Source organism: Patiria miniata, unplaced genomic scaffold (assembly GCF_015706575.1).
Source record: "Patiria miniata isolate m_02_andy unplaced genomic scaffold, ASM1570657v1 HiC_scaffold_9, whole genome shotgun sequence".
In the NCBI taxonomy this organism is placed as follows: domain Eukaryota; kingdom Metazoa; phylum Echinodermata; class Asteroidea; order Valvatida; family Asterinidae; genus Patiria; species Patiria miniata.
In genome coordinates this window covers 25671552-25688688 of record NW_024037076.1, presented here as the reverse complement: position 1 = coordinate 25688688, position 17137 = coordinate 25671552, and the positions used below count along the sequence as shown (strand labels likewise).

The following is a 17137-nucleotide window of genomic DNA, read 5'->3' as shown; positions in this document are numbered from 1 at the left end:
TTGGGAATAAAGTTCGGGCAACAGACTCATCCGTGATTGTACACAGGGCGCCCTCTTTTTTGGTTTGTATCATAACTAAGATATTTCCGCTTGAATGCGGTGCAGGCATTTTACGTTCAATTTGCTGAACAAGCACTGCCGTGAAGCATTCATCAAGCAGGAACATTACAAACATCCTTCTTGCCTTTGACATGTAACCACATTTAAAATTCTACTTAGCCGGTTGATTACAAAATACACGTAGATGTATACAGGCTACATGGTTCTTGTTTGTATTAAATATGCGTGCTTAATGTGTTTTTCACTCGTTTAACCAAGATTTTTTCAAAATCATTTCGGCAATATCTTCGTAAATTGAATAATTTCTGCAAAATCTTAAAATGGATGCTGCAGTCTATTTCTGGCACTAAATACTATGGGTAACTTCATGAGAAAAAAAATCCGTCATATTTCTCGGCCTGTAATAAAAAAAAATCACTTCGGCAAATAGATTTGTGCCGAAAATAGTTTGTAAACGTCTGAACGACATGATGTCGATATCGAATTCTCTCGGTCTCTAAGCCTGTTTACAGTCGTGGTAGTGTATAATGATGATCGATGAAGAAAGCAAAAGACATTAATGCAAATTGCAAACAGTTTTAACCCCGCGTCATTAAAAAAAGCAAGTTAAGGTTTTCTCAATACGAGACATAAAAAAATTGATTAATTCTGTTATTCTGCACATTTTGTGCCCACGCACCGCATCACCATGGAAACCGAGAAATCCCCCATATCCCCACAATACCTGAAATGGGTCACGTGATCAGTTAATTGTTGAGAAACATTAGCTCCTAATGGATGCCTTGGCCGAGTACGAATTAAAATGCTTAAATGACCCCATTTCGGCTACAGAAGTCAGTAACCGATCTAAGTCATGGTTGGTCTAGATTTTTTTTTTTTGCCGTTCAAGAGTCGTCCAATTATGCAAATTTAGCATAAAAGACCGAAGGTGACAGTGTTCAACAGAAATGAAATTATGCCATTATTTTTTCATCGGGCGCGAGCGTTGTCGGCTGACCTATTAGCCCGCACGCTTGACTTCACCTCTTCGTGTGTAATGACATGTTACAGGGAAATTAGTATGGTTAAACAGCTGTGCGTAGGGGCCAAGAAACCACTGGTGCGTCATTGGCATGCAGTTGATCTTCAAAGCACAAGGGAAAAAAGACCTGACTTGGTCTTTTGCTCAGGCATTTTTTTTTTACTGACAAACGTCACCCTTCGGATCATAAGACGCTAGATCTCCGCAGTAGAATTCTCCACCATTTCGATTGGCGATCTGCAAAAAAAATGTGTTTATAATGTGAACATGACGGGGGCGGTTAGGGTGTCTGTTTTGTTGTGTGTGTGGTTTTTTTTTTAAGGATGGGTTGCTTTTACGTCAGCGCGTTGCTTATCACCGTCACTCCGTGTGGGCCGCGATTGTGATCGTATTGATCTCTTTTCACACACACACGTATGGAGACCTCGATGCCGCGCGATCCGTGAGCGAGTCAGATTGATTTGTGTGGTGTGTGCGGGAAGGAGGCGGTGCGCAGCAACATTGGCTCGTGACGACACGGATTAAAACACCAGTCGCAGAGTTATCCTGACCAGTGAAAGTACGGGAAAAGGACAGTGCATGCAGTGCGGACAGTCATAGAAAGGAGGATTGACCGCGTACTTACGCTGACGTTACCAGCGGTGGAGCATTTTGGCTGGTTTGGTATACTCGACCGTGCAGAGCTTGCAAGGCATTTTATGCGGTGTGACTACGCAGTTGGAGATCGCACCACTTCCCGCTATCTTCGCGATCATTGCTTGATTGGCTACCCGTCCGGCGCGGTTGTCCACAGCACCAGGCGTTTTCTAGCAAGGCGAACGTAATGAACTCGGCCCCAGTATTCACAGTCGTGCAACATGAACAGCTAGCGAGGCTTCGGTAGAAACCTTGATCCACTCTGAGCATCTGTCGCCAACTGTAACATTATGTGACACCGATACGGACGGGTTTTTAATCATTTCAGCTGTTAGAAGGAGTATTTTTGGTCTGCAATTCGAGAAGGGGAGCTCTACTTTTATAATGCGGTGCAAGGTTGGTGGTGCTTGCGTCCCTTGAAACTGGAAAACCGCGCATGCGGAAAGTTCTAGAAGTGTAATAGAGTCGATCTTCAGTAAATTTCAAAATAGAGCATCCATGAGACAGGGTCTTAGCTGAATGTGTACTGAGAAAATATGCAACTCCGGTCGACCCCTCCACCGATTCTGGAGGCAGTGGAGACCGGGAACTGGTCCGGGGGTCTTCCCAACAACTCCATGCTTGGAGACGGCCTTGGATATAACCTGACGGACGGGGAATACTCGGGGGCCAGCGGTGCGGGTTACAAACTCCAAGGCGGGTCTGGTAATGATTCGTCTAGCGAGGAAAGCGTCCACCTGACGGTAGCCGAGACCGTCGTCATCGCGGTGGTGTTGTCGACGCTCATCGTCCTCTCGATCGTAGGCAATGTGCTGGTCTGCGTTGCCGTAGCGACGGAGGATAAACTCCGGAAGACGGGCAACTCCTTCATCGTGTCGCTGGCGATGGCAGACCTCCTGGTCTCGATCCTCGTCATGACGTTCGGCATGGCCAACGATCTCTTGGGATACTGGGCCTTCGGCCCCGAATTCTGCGACGTTTGGATTTCTTTCGACGTCATGTTCAGCACAGCTTCCATCTTGAATATATGCGCCATCAGCGTGGATCGCTACCTGCACATCAAGAAACCCTTCGCCTACTACCGGTGGATCACTAACCGACGAGCCCTGGTGGCCATAGTGATGGTGTGGATTATGTCTGCCTTGGTGTCATTCTTACCAATTCAGTTGGGCCTCCATAAGGAATTCGGTGGCCCCGGTAAGTCCCTCAGCACCCCCTCACCTATCCCCGACTCGGTCCTCGTGGAGAGCAACTCCTATATCTGCATGCTGGATCTGAACCCAACTTACGCTATGGTGTCCTCAACCATCAGTTTCTTCCTACCGTGTGTGGTCATGATCGCCATCTACACGCGCATCTTCAGCGCGGTGCGAGAGCGCGTCCGGAACGCTCGCATGGGCCGGCTGGGCAAGATCGACAACCCGGACTCCTCGTGCCACGGCAACCAGGCAGCCTCGGACCACAAAGCGGCGGTCACCCTCGGCATCATCATGGGGGTGTTCCTGATCTGCTGGGTGCCGTTCTTCTCTCTGAACATCATCGCCCCGTTGTGCGGTGGTCGGTGCGACCCTTCGCCGCCCCTCCTCAGCGCCTTAACCTGGCTGGGCTACGTCAACTCCACCTTGAACCCCATCATCTACAGCATCTTCAACCGGGACTTCCGCGTGGCTTTCAAGAGGCTGCTGGGGTTCAACTTCATCATAAAGAAAATCCAGGAGCGGAAGGCAGGACTGCTCAACTCCAACAGCCCACGGAGTAGCATTGAGAGCAGCGTGGCATACACCAACGGGCGTCGGGCCACGACGAACCACCATCTCGAGCCGGAACCAACTATCGAATCTCCAACCAGCATGCCCAGAGTGGAGTATATATTCGATAGAATCACATCTTGCTGACATGGTGTCCTTAACCAGTATATCTTCTGTCCATTTTGGTGTTTATCTTTTTGTAAAGTAAGCTATACCTATAGTATTTACGTTCTGCCTGTGTAAGCCTGTGTTTTGTTGTGATGGTTTCAAATTACATTGTAAGAAACTTTCTTTAAACTTATACGACGTACTTAAAATCTGAATTTCTACTTAAAAGAAAACATTGACTTGTGAAAAGCCAAAAGTTATGTGATCCAAAGGCATTCACCTTTGCTTAGAACATTGGAACGTATTTTGCCTGTTTGAGCTGCCAAATAATGGATAAAATTCGCAGATGGTATTACCATCACGTACAAACGAGGGTACTAGGTCAATTTGTTAACAGATGTAACATGGTCTATAATAATTGCTGCCCAAGAGATTGCAAAGTGTAATCGCGTACATTTTGACTAGAAAGTATTTTGACATGATATTATGTTCTCTTAACCCATTCACATTGGTAATGTTTTGCTGATAATGGTTAACTACTTGCAGAGCCAATTCGTCCGAGCGTTTCAATGGGGCTAAAAATGTGATTTTATTGTAGGACACACTGTTTCAAACCCAAATCCTTCAACGAATATAAAACATTTTAAAGGATTAAAATGTATTTACTCGGCATACAAAAGAGAAAGAATCGCTGCTAATAGGTTTATAGGCCACAAAATTTTCCCAATGAAAATCTGAATCAGATGAAATACCAGTTCGATGTTTCGACATCTGTTCTGAATTTTCACCGGACTATTGTCAAAGTAGGTTACGTGTGTCGAAACGTCAAAAGAAAAAACCAACATCTTTCAACCGATCCGTTGGGCATATGCGAATTGAAACGACCTTTATTTACAGTGAGAGAATTCATGACAGTTCTGAAGAACATCGTTATTTGGCGTCTTTTATTTCCTATAGTCGTCTCTTGTTGGCGAGACCCCATGCCGGTAGATTATCCAACAGCATGTTCCACGTCACAGCTCAGTTATCACAGCATAAATCGGTAGGATAAAAGCTTTAAATCTTATCTACTCAGTTGAAAACGAGAAATAGACTAGGGTGAAAGTTACAACAAACGGACTTAATGACAAGGGGGTGTCGTTGGCCCAAACAACTCTCGGCAGGGTCACAACTTCTGTCGCCCCGCTTTTACATAATCACAATGGGTTTTTCAATCCCAGTATAATTTGTAGGGCTTCGGTACTTCGGAAGATGTAAATGTCACGGAATCCGGCCCGAAATGAAGCTCTGGAAGAACGTGAAGATCTTCTCAAGTCCTCTCGTTGTTCTTGGGTCTCCTCTGCCCAAAATCCAGGCCCATTTGTTTGGTTTAATAACCACCCAATCATACCTCCATGGGAAGACAACACTTGAAAAAGAAAGGCCGTTCGGGTGGACAGTACGGATTTTGGGGGTAGGATTAAGGAACTTGCATCCAGCTTTTGGTGGGTGAACAAAGATTCAAAGGAATCCCCCTCCACCTGTCGCAGCGGGGCGCCGTCCCCCTGATGAGCGGTTTTGGGGAATATAATTGACACAAAGGCCAACATTCAGAGTGCGAGACTGCTAAATTGAAGCTAGCCTGAAATCTGATGAATTAAAATGCACGTGCGCAGGTGTGCGTGTCTTTCCGCAACGTCAAAGGTTTAACACCTTGCTTCGCTGTCTGGACAAAAAAATCTGAGCTACTCTAAAAAGAAGTTGCGTGGGAAATACGTGACGTTCTGTGAAAGAATACGAGAAAATTCACAGTATAGATGCATCTCCATTGTGTTAAGGCATACAAGATATCACCCAATCGCTTGTGCCAATGCACGTTTCACTTTCACACAGGCTGATTTAATATACTAAAATGTAAGGACGAGTAGACAGTCTCCTAGTACTGTACATAATTTTAACAAATAACATTAAAATCTGAGATTTAACATCTGCAAATAAACCATCACACTTTTACCTTTCTTGATAAAAGAATATTTTTCTCCACAAGGATTGAATACAAACTATTACAAAAACCTAGTTTCGAAGGACGGTTATATTTATCACTGTGGACCCTAGCGAATTGATCGACAGGTTTTTTCTAAGCCGATTTTCTTGGTAGTCGTCACGCAAACGGCCTCCGGTCACTGAGAGTGATGCAACAGCTGAATGGCGTCAGACTGCCTATACACGGGGCTGTGTCCATCGTTAAAATAATATTTATCCAATATGAAAGTTATTTTTGATTTTCTCATATGTTTCTTTCATCCACACTGTGTGCGCAATCCTTTTAAGAGATTGAGAAATGAACCTTCCCAGTGAAAGAAAAGCGAGTTATAAATGGATGTGGGGTTGAAACAGACGGAAAATAGGAATTCCTTCGAGTGTGGCGATTCGGGAGAAGTATTGTCCGAGAAAACGCAGCGGGTCGAGAAACGAGAAAAATTGTAAAGAGAGAAAAGTCTTGTGGGCGACCAATGAAGCAAGTGCGATCGTTATAGGAGAAAGTCGAATGAGAGAGGTGGATCAGACGTAGGAAGAAAATCGAAGGCAAAACACGAAGTGGAACATTCGTCTCGTGTTACCAAACAAGTCGGTGTTTCCAGAGTAGTCACAGTGATCGACCGATTTGTTTAGGGCGTAATGCTTCAGACGTTTGTGGATGACAGTTTTGTTCAAATCCTTGTGAAGCAGTGTTGTTGTCGAGCCCATCGCACGTCCTCACAAGTCCATCACAATTAAGTCCATCACAAGTCCATTACAAGTCCATTACAAGTCCATCACAAGTCCATCACAAGTCCATCACAAGTCCATCACAAGTCCATCACAAGTCCTCACAAGTCCATCACAAGGCCATCACAAGGCCATCACAAGTCCAACACAAGTCCTCACAAGTCCATCACAAGTCCATCACAAGGCCATCACAATTCCTCACAAGTCCAACACTGGCCTATCATGAATCCATCACAAGTCCATCGCACGTCCTCACAAGTCCATCACTAGCCCTCACAACTCCATTACAAGTCCTCACAAGTCCATTACAAGTCCTCACAAGTCCATCGCAAGTCTCACAAGTCCATTACAAGCCCTGAAAGTTTCAAGTCGAGTCACAAGCTGTTCATAATTATGAACTGTGACAAAAGCACCTTTTTGTTATTGTTCATATCCTGTTTGTGACTGGGCTTGTGAAAAGACTTATGGTTTACTTTGTACCGGACTTGTGTGGACTTTGCTACAAACACAGATGTAAAGTAGTGTTAAAGTAATTAGCCGGGAGACAAACACCCATTTAAAGGATTTTTGGAAGAGGTATCCCATCATATTCATCGTAGAATCGCGCAAGAGTTGGTGGTTTTGAGTGAGAGTTGATAAGAGAAGGCAATGGGAAAGAAAAAATAAAACAAAGAAGAATAACAACTTGTGAAGTTGAAAGATGCTTGAGGCTGGGTACGGTGTAAATGTGGGAGAGTGATCGGACTATGACGGGCAAAGTGAAATAAGGAGTGCAAGGTGAAACTTTTGAAGATGAAAGTTTGAAGATGAATTAAAGAGAAAGAAGAAGGGCAAAACCTAATTTGAGAAAGAAGATGCCGAGTTAAAGGCTAGAAGAGAGGAAATATTTGAATGAATTTTAAGGATGAAAAGGTGATAGTGTATAATTAATGGAAGACGTTTACCTCGGATGGTAGGATTATTGTATTTAATGGTGTGGGTATTATGAACAGGAGGGCTAATGTTGCGGAGAGGCTAGGTAAGATAGAGAATACATACAATGGGCAGGATCGAGAAAGATGCGTGGTTGGATAATTCAGAGGGAAAACATATTAAAGAGGAATAACGTGGAAAGATGCAAGGAGAGAACGATTAATGGATACGAGATTGGAATGAAACTAAAGACCTATTGGGTATCACGTGATGCCCGTATTGGTTATCACATGATACCCATATTTGGTGTCGCATGATATCCAATCTATGGTGTGATTGGCTCAATTGGAAACCTATTGGGTATCACATGATACCTAATCTCTGTGATTGGCTCCTCGACTTTCGTTTACTCTCTGACAGTGATTCGTGCCTCGCGCACAGAAACTGAGATATGCCTTGATGTGGTGATAGGTCATCATCAGGAGTGGTAGAACATTGCGAAACAAGACATTAAATAGAAGAACCAGAAGTGTGAGAAAGAAAATAAAAAGGACGGTGAGAAGAAGTCGTGGAGAGGAATGACGTGGGCGTGAAGTAGAAAGAGGAATGTTTGAGAGGAGGAAGATCGTCGGCGTGATTTTTGATGATGCACTTTTTCTGCGGGTCTCGGTGGAAGGGGTAACCGCCCACGGTAGAATTACGTCTGCGGGAAACGATACTGGAGATCTATAATGGTGGGGTGCGAAATAGAAGTCACTGGAGTGGTGTGAAATAGAAGTCGCTGGAGGGATGATAAAGAAAAGGAAAGAACGGGAATAGACCTTATTCACGAAGAAGCCATGTTTGATCGTGTTCCCTGAATGCATTTTATAAATTGTAAACTGTTCAATGGGATGGTGCCAGACTATGCGTTCCAAGCCTCAATTTCATTATTTTTTTGAAATGTGTCTTAAAGCATTACGGTATGTTTCATCACAAAATGTTAATTATTCATCAGAGCAGACTGGTATTAATCTGTAATTAACTTTATTTCATTGCTTTCGTTTCTATTCGCAAGTTCCAAAACTGAAGATTTTTACCTCGCTTTCAATTGAATATGGCCGACCCGTGAGTAAGGCTTAGTCAGTGTTGCTGAAACAGAGTCTGGTGTTGGAGGAAATAGACGTCGTGCGTAGCCGCCATCTTAGAGGGAAATGCTTGAGTAAGCTTGTGGTGCATTCGTTGTCACCTCATTAATATAACAAAGAACGACCTCTACGATGGTCGCTATGTGCATAAAGTATATTGTGTGAATTGTAGCATCCTAAATCTTTGAACTACGGGGCTCAACAAAGGACATGTATCAAATCATATCAGCTTTATCCCATGTAATTTAACTGAAAAGAATTTGAAATATTTTCGGCCGGGATTTTTTTTTTTAATTCCTTGGCCACGTTGGCCCATATTTTGTGCGCAGGCTCGTCCCTTTGCTCCATCCCCAAAAGAGGAAAAAGTGGAGAAATGGTCATCGCGGACGCAAAAGCCAATGATTTGTTTTTATTAAAATATCTGTTTGACAACAGTTACGGTAGAAGAAAATAGCCATAACAAAACATCGGTGCCCCATAAAAAAAGGTACACCACTCTTTCTCACGCGTGCATTTACATGCGTGCAAAGTGACACGTCATTTAAATAGGTGAATGCATCGGGCACCATGTCTTGATAGAAGAAAAAAAAAATCCCGACACTCGCGAAATTAACCGAATAACCGACGGTGACGAAAACGGTTGTCACTCTAGGTAATAAGAGGCCAGGAAGGTTGCAGGTCAATTAAATCGCGTCCACACTGATTGAGTTGCGCTTTTGATAATCGACATAATCAATTTCACACCAGTGAATGTTGGTCCGAATTTGTGTTGAAATCGGAGCTGCGCGCTATAGCAGAAAATATTATTGCTGAGACACATTATACTGAAATATCAGAGGGAAACCAATCAAAGGAAATGTGTATTACGTGACATTTTTGCCGATAACCTTTCTTTGCCTTCTTTTTTTAATTTATGCTTTCGGTGCCCAGCAGATTTCTGTAGAAAGCAGCGCCAAGAATTGACCCCATTTTTAAAAATTATTTTGAAATTTGATTATCTTCTTGAAATTGATTCTCCATTCGCCTAGCTGTATATTCATCCTTCACAGATAGCAATTAGTGACACTGATCGCTGTTGCGTTTTATACTGGATAAAAGGGCCCACGCAATTTTTATTCACGCTATCCATGAGAATGGACCTTTGTTTCCCATGTAACCGTACTTTCAATTTTCGTTTTGCCATTGTGAAGGGTATTTTAGTGCCTTTATGGTTTAATGCTAATGCGAATTCCCATATTCAGGAGCAAATCTGTGATGTCATTCCTGGCAGAAACATCTGCGTTACAACTATTTCAGCACAAAAAGTTGCTAGAATTTTAAAATATTTTGCTGGCCTATATTTTCTTTTCTGTGGTGATTTATTGTTGTGCAAGTACATGGCAGTAAAGCCAATGAGAAACCCTTTCTGACAAATGTTTTCAATCAGCAAATTTTGGGTTCACAATTTGAACAGAAAACCCCTAAAATGAAAAGTGTCTTCCTGATATGTCATCACAGCAACAGCGCTCTCAGTTGTCCGGAAAAGTATGTTAAATTGTAAAGAAGTATGTTTTTCAATTAAATTAACCAAAACGGGATGTCACATATTTTTCATACATTTAAGAGGAGTAGAAAGTTGCACAAAATGTGTTCCTAAGAAAATTCATCGCACAACACCTTTAAGGTTTCCCTATAGAAAGAAAATCAAGTCTGCCGAGTAAAACAATGGATTACGGTGGGGAAAAGTATCGCTTTGTTTAAGCAGATCATAGTAATCAGAAAGTCGTGTAAGGTATGCAGCTTTTTACTTCTCTCCAACTGATATTTTTTCCTAAATCGTTGCAATTGTTTATGATTTCTTGCTTAACAGCTTGGACACTCGTGAACGATTCTACAATATTTATTATTACCGAGAATGGTACATTAGCGAGACATTCCCATGGGGTTGTGTGCAAATTGATTTCAAATTTTCATGACCCCCAACCCCTATTTTCCCGTATCCTACCCCACTCATTTTGGTGCAATTATGTTTTGGACCACGAGCAATCGATGTAGTCTATTTTGATGTGACAATAGAATGTTGGCTCTAAATAGGAGTTGTGACATTAGGGAGACATTGAAATGTCTCATTAATGTACCTTGCCTCCAAGGTATAACTTATGACGAACCATGTCTCATTAAGGGTACATTGACAGGAATTAAGCCTATACCGAGCGTATTGGAATAATTAAAATCTGGAAATTGCGTACCGTGAATGCGTTGCGTAGCTATAGGTTTTCCTTTAGCCTACAGTTTTCAGGCACATCCAATGCTAACTCTTGCATACAGTGAGCATGGAACTAACTCCAATTATGGTTCAGCTCTCTCTTTATACACTGTGCGATTTATTTGAACGTCAGCCGACATTTCAACCGGCCCAGACTACAAAAGCCGAGTTTGTTACATCCCTTTTTCACGCCAGACACGATCGATATTTCCCGCCGGATTGGTATACCCGCCTTTCCTCAAAGAAATCAACCCATTCCGGCTTAACCTGAGCTCAAGGCAACATTGCTATAGCTGACCTGTTTTTTTTTCTTGTGTGTCGAGGGTTTTTATTTTATCTGCTCCGTTCAATTTTACCGTCGACCGCTTTCACACACACACAAATATGTGGTTAAGCCCCTGACGCCGTATTTGTAGGCTTTGCTGGAATCCAGTCGGAAAGTATTACATTCAAAGATATTGGGTGTCAACTCCTTTCATCCGTAGTTCAGGGTCTGATAGAGCAATCTACATTAATTTGCGCATTTTTGTGCCAGATTCGAGTTATTTGCGTAGTCAGTTTGAGTATTTCAGCTGTCTCCGGTAGACACGAAACTGGTGTCTGGAGTTGAATGTTTTGAGTGTTATTTGATAACTTGTGTATTCTATTGCACAAAATGCTGTCGTAATTAATTTGGTAACATCAGCTGAAATACGTTGGGTGCATTACAGCCGGCCATCTGTTCTTGCCGCCATTTGCATAATTGCAATAAAATATACGTACTTTTTAGCGGCAAAATACTAAGGGTATTATACACAACATGGTATTATGAGCAGTAGGCTGACTTCTTAACGATGGCTCTGTGATATAATAGCGGTGTTTGTTGCATTCTTTTGATTAAAGGAAAATCAGCGTGGAAAAACCAGTGGATATTAAGTTTACGCCTAAGTATTGGACAGGTATAGGCTTTTTAAGCGAAGCTTTATCGTTGGATTTGTAACTCTGGACCAAATGTTGTTTTAAATGTATACTTTTAATTTGTAAATACGAAAAACGTTTCCCTTTTGTGACTGTTGTGAGTCACAAGGGAGAGTGTTAGTTACTTTAAGACTTGTGAGTTTATTTATATATTTTTTTCAATTTTATTAGCAGAGTGATATCAGCTATTGCATTCGAATGGAACAATAATACAGGGCGAGTCAAAAAAACGAAACCCACATGTTGGGACCATTGTTTCAGTGAAGTTCTGCATGTAGCACTTTTAAATTCTAGGATATAAAAGCCCAATTCATAAGCTTTTTTTTAGTACAAGAATCATTCAAATCACTCATGTACTTTTCAAGTTACATAGTTTTAAACACAACCACCGTTTTAAGGTTCTGTCCACGGATCTCAAAACAGTTCAGTGTTCTTTCAGCAAAACGAAAACAAATCACATAGGGATGTGTGTGAATTGGTTTCGTTTTGCTGAAAGAACGCACACTTTTTGGGATCAGTGGACAGAACTTTAAAACGGTGGTTGCGTTTAGAATTCCGTAACTTGAAAAGTACATGAGTGATTTGAAAGATTCTTGTACTAAAAGAAAGCTTATGAATTGGGCTTTTATGTCCTAGATTTTGAAAGTGCTACATGCAGAACTTCAATAAAACAGTAGTCCCGACATTAATTTTGGGTTTCGGGTGTTTCTTTTTACTCACCCTGTATTACCATGGAGCTATGGTATTACGCAGTTCTTATGAAGCACATGTCATAGTCAGGTCCCTATGCGCTGCAGTTTAGAGAGAATGAAATAAGGAATGAACTATACAGAAACTCGGTGGGTTATGAGAAAAATTCTGAACTTGTGGCGTGTCTTCTTCTTTAAATAAGGTAAAGTAGAGTTATATAGATGGGTAACGACGGCTCGAAAGGAGCGAGAACATTAAGATTTTCTAGCACTGGGGGGAGTCAATAAAGGACTTACGTTGGGAGTGGAGTAGTCTGACAGGCTTATAAACAAGAGCTAGTTCCTCAACACGATGTACCGTGAAGGCAATGACAAGTGAGCAACACAACTTTGAAATCTCTTCTACATCTTATATAGGCAGCCAGTGTGAATAATGAAGACTTTGGGCAATGGGTTCAAGGTACGGGTTCTTGTAGCAGTTAATTGTATGGAAATGAACAGCAGTCATTCACCCAGACGCAGGCGTGAAGTGGTGTGAAATTCCGAGGTAATGTTACCTATGTTGTTTCCTCAACCCCTCAAAATGGTTAAGCTTTGTTGCGATAAGGTGATACAGGCTTAAACTTGCTACCGAGATCACATTATTCAAAAAGCACATTGACCCAGCTAAGCTGGAAACAGTTTGTAGACCTTTCCTTGAATGCTGGGATTTAATAACACTTTAGAATAATTGAAAGGGGTAAACCGTTTGAATTTGTACGGTGCAGCATTTGGAGTGCACATAAACCGATAATGTAAGTTTGTTGTAATTGAAATGACCGTTTGATAGAGCTTGGAATAGACCTTATTCACAAATAGCCATTTTTGATCACGTTCCCTGAATCTATTGTATTTATTGTAAGCTGTTGAATGGGATGGTGCCAGACTATTTAATGATTGGAGTACGTTTCAAGCCTCACTTTCGTGTTTTTTTGTAATGTGGCTTAAAACATTAGAATATGTTTAATCATGCTTTAATCACAAATTTCAAATTATTCAACAGAGCAATCTGGCAATGATTTGTAATGAACTTTTATTTTCATTGCTTACGTTTCCACTCGCAAGTTCCTCAAATGACGAGATTACCACGCTTTCAGTTTAATATGGCCGACTCGTGAAAAAAGGTCTATAACGTGCACGTGAAGTCTATTCGTCACGTTGATTAAATGAGTTGTAGCCAAATAATCACGTTAACAATTAATTTTGTTCACGCAATGGTTTGGTGCCATCATTGTTGCAAAATTTAAAAAAAATACCAGAGCACACTCTCTCATACACCTGCATTGCATAAGGTCTATTCGGTGACAGAGATTGTCGATTGGCGCGCGAGCATGACTCGTAGCACAGTTTTCAAAAATGCGAAAACCTACTTAAAGAAATTGTATTTTGATAAATTTTGAGAGTTTATCGTGACACTGCCAAGAAGTTTATTTACTTGATTAAAACAAGCGTCGAGCAGCTGTGTTCTGAACACGCATAACAAAGTGTGACGTTATGGCCTGCGGCCAACTTAGTCTGCCATGTTTGGTCAGACGCCGCCATGTTGGATTTTTGTTTTTGTAAAAAAGATTTTGACATTTGAAGATAGCACTCTATTTTAATCAGACTGCTAATCTCGCTCTGAGAACTGTATATTGTAGACGGTGTAAAAGATGAACGACCAAGGCAGTTGTACATATAGTACGTGTAAGTGTGTGATCTTTTTGTTTAAAATGTTGATTGCAGAAGAGTAAACATTATTCCTCGTAAAATTAATTTTAATAACTGCCTGTGTGTATTCTTGTATGTAATGGATTGGGATGTGATGACGTGTGTTTGACTGCAGAGGTAACAGAGAGAAACATCCAAAGGACATTTTTACCAAGATGAAGAAACGTAGTACTTACAAGAGAATTTTGAAGTGTTGTTGAACAAACTTTACACTGCGTGCGTCCGATTTGAACACTGTTTATTTTGTAACATTTTAATTACCATGATAATTATATATCAGGATGTGATCGTGAAAGCATGTGACAAATGAATATTTATATAATGTATATACGCGTGCGCAGTTGGTCACAGGGTGGTATTTGCATAATCAGCGCTTTAAAGTTCGAAGCTGAAGACAATAAAACATATTTTAACATCTGAACTCTATAAAAGTCTATTTTCCTGACATAATTTGTTTGTGGGCTGGGGCAGGTGTGTGACGATTCAATCAAAACAGATTTGAGCAATTATTATGCATATTCGTATCTGGGTGCTTTGTTTACGTTGTTTATGTGGTTGCTATAGTTCGTTAATGTGTTTATATACTTGGATTGTTAATTTAATTTTTTTCTTCAATCTACTGGCTGTATAAACCGCATGAAAAAATAGATTCACGCCTTGACTCAATATCGTGGAGCAGCTAAGCAGGAAAATATTGCTTAGCATTAATCATATGAGACCCAGTATAAACACGATTCAGCTATTTTCTTCTCGGGGTGCGGGGTTGGAGTGGGTTGGGGGTGGGTTGGGGGTGGGGTTGGGTTTCGGGGTTAGGGTGGGGGTGTGTGTGGGTGTGGGTGTGGGGGTTGGGGTGAGCGTGAGTTTGGAGGGGGGGGGGGCTCTCAGCCTCCACACCCCTTAGCCACGTAGGAAAAATACTACCAATATGGCACGACCGTTTGTTTGTTTGGTTTGAGAAAAAAAGTCAGAATAGATCTGAATCTTAAATGGAGTAAAAAAAACTGACAATAAAAACTCTTCTTTCAGCCATACCAAAAGTTTAAAATATCTCGCCCGTTCAGTAATGAAAGTCAGGTATATTTGCCTAGTACCTTTAAAATAAAGATAACATTCTGCACTCTTTCTTGCCCAAGATATCGACGGGAGGCGGGAGATAATCCAGTGAGCTTATTAAACTGAAGACCTTCCCCTCCTCCAGGTATAATCTCTGTATAAAATCTAAACCGCCCGAAGACGCGCCGATCAAATTTAATAATGCACATCTTCCGCGGGGCCGCGCTAATCCTGAAAAATGTCAGAATCGTCTCCTCCAGCAAGCCTGCAGTGTGCCGATCTTCTTGGCCAGCTTTCAATTTCCAGACCGCAAAGTCTCGATCGTACTTGACACATTTTTTTTTTTTTATTTCTCGCCCCTAACATTCCAAAACAGAATTTCTAAGAGAAACTTGACTTGCAGGGTCTGTACAACTTTTCCCCTCTAAAACTTCGGCTGCGCTTTCTCAGGAATTCTGTACACTTCACTTTTTAATATTCTAAAGAAGAAAAGAGCCTCACGTCATCATGTATAATCAAAGAACAGGAAAGTATAATGCCAGCAAAGTATGGACAACCGGACAACAGTTAGGCCTAATATCATATCTTCTGTTTAAAACCACCCGAAGTCAATGTAGATTTGTTAGGCGCATAGACTTAATTCCTTAATATTACGTAACTCCTTTGCATTCCCTACACATATCCCTTGAAAATTAGGATACAAAACACGCGATTTGGCCTTTTCTTCTGGTGGATGGTGGGCTTTCGCCCCTCACTACCCTTGCAGGCTCTTGCACGTATGGAGCTATCTCACTTACTGTCTTTTTCATCGCTTTGTTTTGCCGATTGGCTATGTCGACCGAAGAGGAACGTGTATCTAATACAGCAGTGGTTTTTGAGAAGTTTAAGGATAATTTGAAGGACGATTCAATGCTATATCAGCATCAAAACAGGAGTCCATTTCCATCAAAGAAATCAAAAAAATATATGAACTGGAAGCAAAGGACCTTGAATGCAAGGTACATTGCTCAGTTTGAATTCTGCGAAAAATTACAAAATTGCCCTTGACGGAGTTAAGTTATGGTTTTGAACACAAGATCTGTTCCCGACTCAGCGAGGGAAACTGCTCAAGAAGACGAGGAGATAGTATAGCTAACGGAGAGAAAAAAGGGAAATCCGCATCGCTGATATGAAAGCCACGTTGATTGGGCTATACGGTCTCGCAGCTTGACAAGATAGGTACTAAACACCAGCCTATCGGCATACAGAGCAACTGGCGTCAAAATCGCCAAGAAAGAAGCCTTGAAGGATCTACGAAGTCGGAAGCGTAGGAGACGAGAACCCCTGTATTAGAGTCTGACACCGCGGGATGTGGCTGATCGTCGGATTTTTTCGAGGTATACATGTTTACTCCTTTTCAAAGCTCTGGCGCAGGGGCTTGTACATGTCACTTCGTGGTCGGTCGGTCGGTCGATCGGTTGGTCTGTCCCCGGAAAATTGACCAAAAACCGGCCCCCTAAGTTTCCCATAAAGTACAACTACCAAATTTTAGTTTTAAAAAAAGCAGACAAAATAAAATAACTACTTCATAAAACTGTTTGTAAACAATTCGTAAAGTTGTTTATGAATATTTTGTAAATGGAGGCAAAATTTGTGCAGTAATGTTGTAGTCACGTGGTAGCCTATATTGCATGCTATATTTTATGGGAAACTTAGGGGGCATATTTTGGTCAATTTTCGGGGACATACTACTAGCGCAGCGTGATTTTAGCGTGGGACGTACGGCGGGCCGGGCTTGTACGCACACGTCGCACAATCTCCGTTCAACGTCACGCAAGACTTTCATGCAAGACGGCCAGAGCTTATTGTGCACACAGTCGTGTTTTACTATACATTCGAGGACAATGCTTTGCCTTTTCCTTTGTCCCTGTAATATAACACTCTCCCATAGACTAAGCACACAAACGCACGACCGAGGACCGATTTCAACAAAAGATGAACTCTCGAGGACAACAAAGAATCTGTTGTTCTCCCTTTGTCTGTCTGTCCTCGGGGTGTATGTAGTTAACGTACACTTGAAGTTGTTTCAGCCTGCATCATATCTT

At 41.8% G+C, this 17137-nt stretch overlaps 1 protein-coding gene across 1 annotated transcript; it reads left to right on the top strand.

The window, feature by feature from the left end:
• Nucleotides 1-1243: 1243 nt before the first annotated feature.
• Nucleotides 1244-4006, top strand: LOC119720119 (dopamine receptor 1-like). Its single transcript, XM_038189670.1, has one exon. It carries the CDS (start codon nt 2254-2256, stop codon nt 3610-3612), a length of 1359 nt encoding a protein of 452 aa, XP_038045598.1. The 5' UTR covers nt 1244-2253; the 3' UTR covers nt 3613-4006.
• Nucleotides 4007-17137: the final 13131 nt, after the last annotated feature.

Bases quoted from the DNA above. Each gene is read 5' to 3' on its own strand.
- LOC119720119 (XM_038189670.1), top strand. From the start codon at position 2,254: ATGCAACTCCGGTCGACCCCTCCACCGATTCTGGAGGCAGTGGAGACC.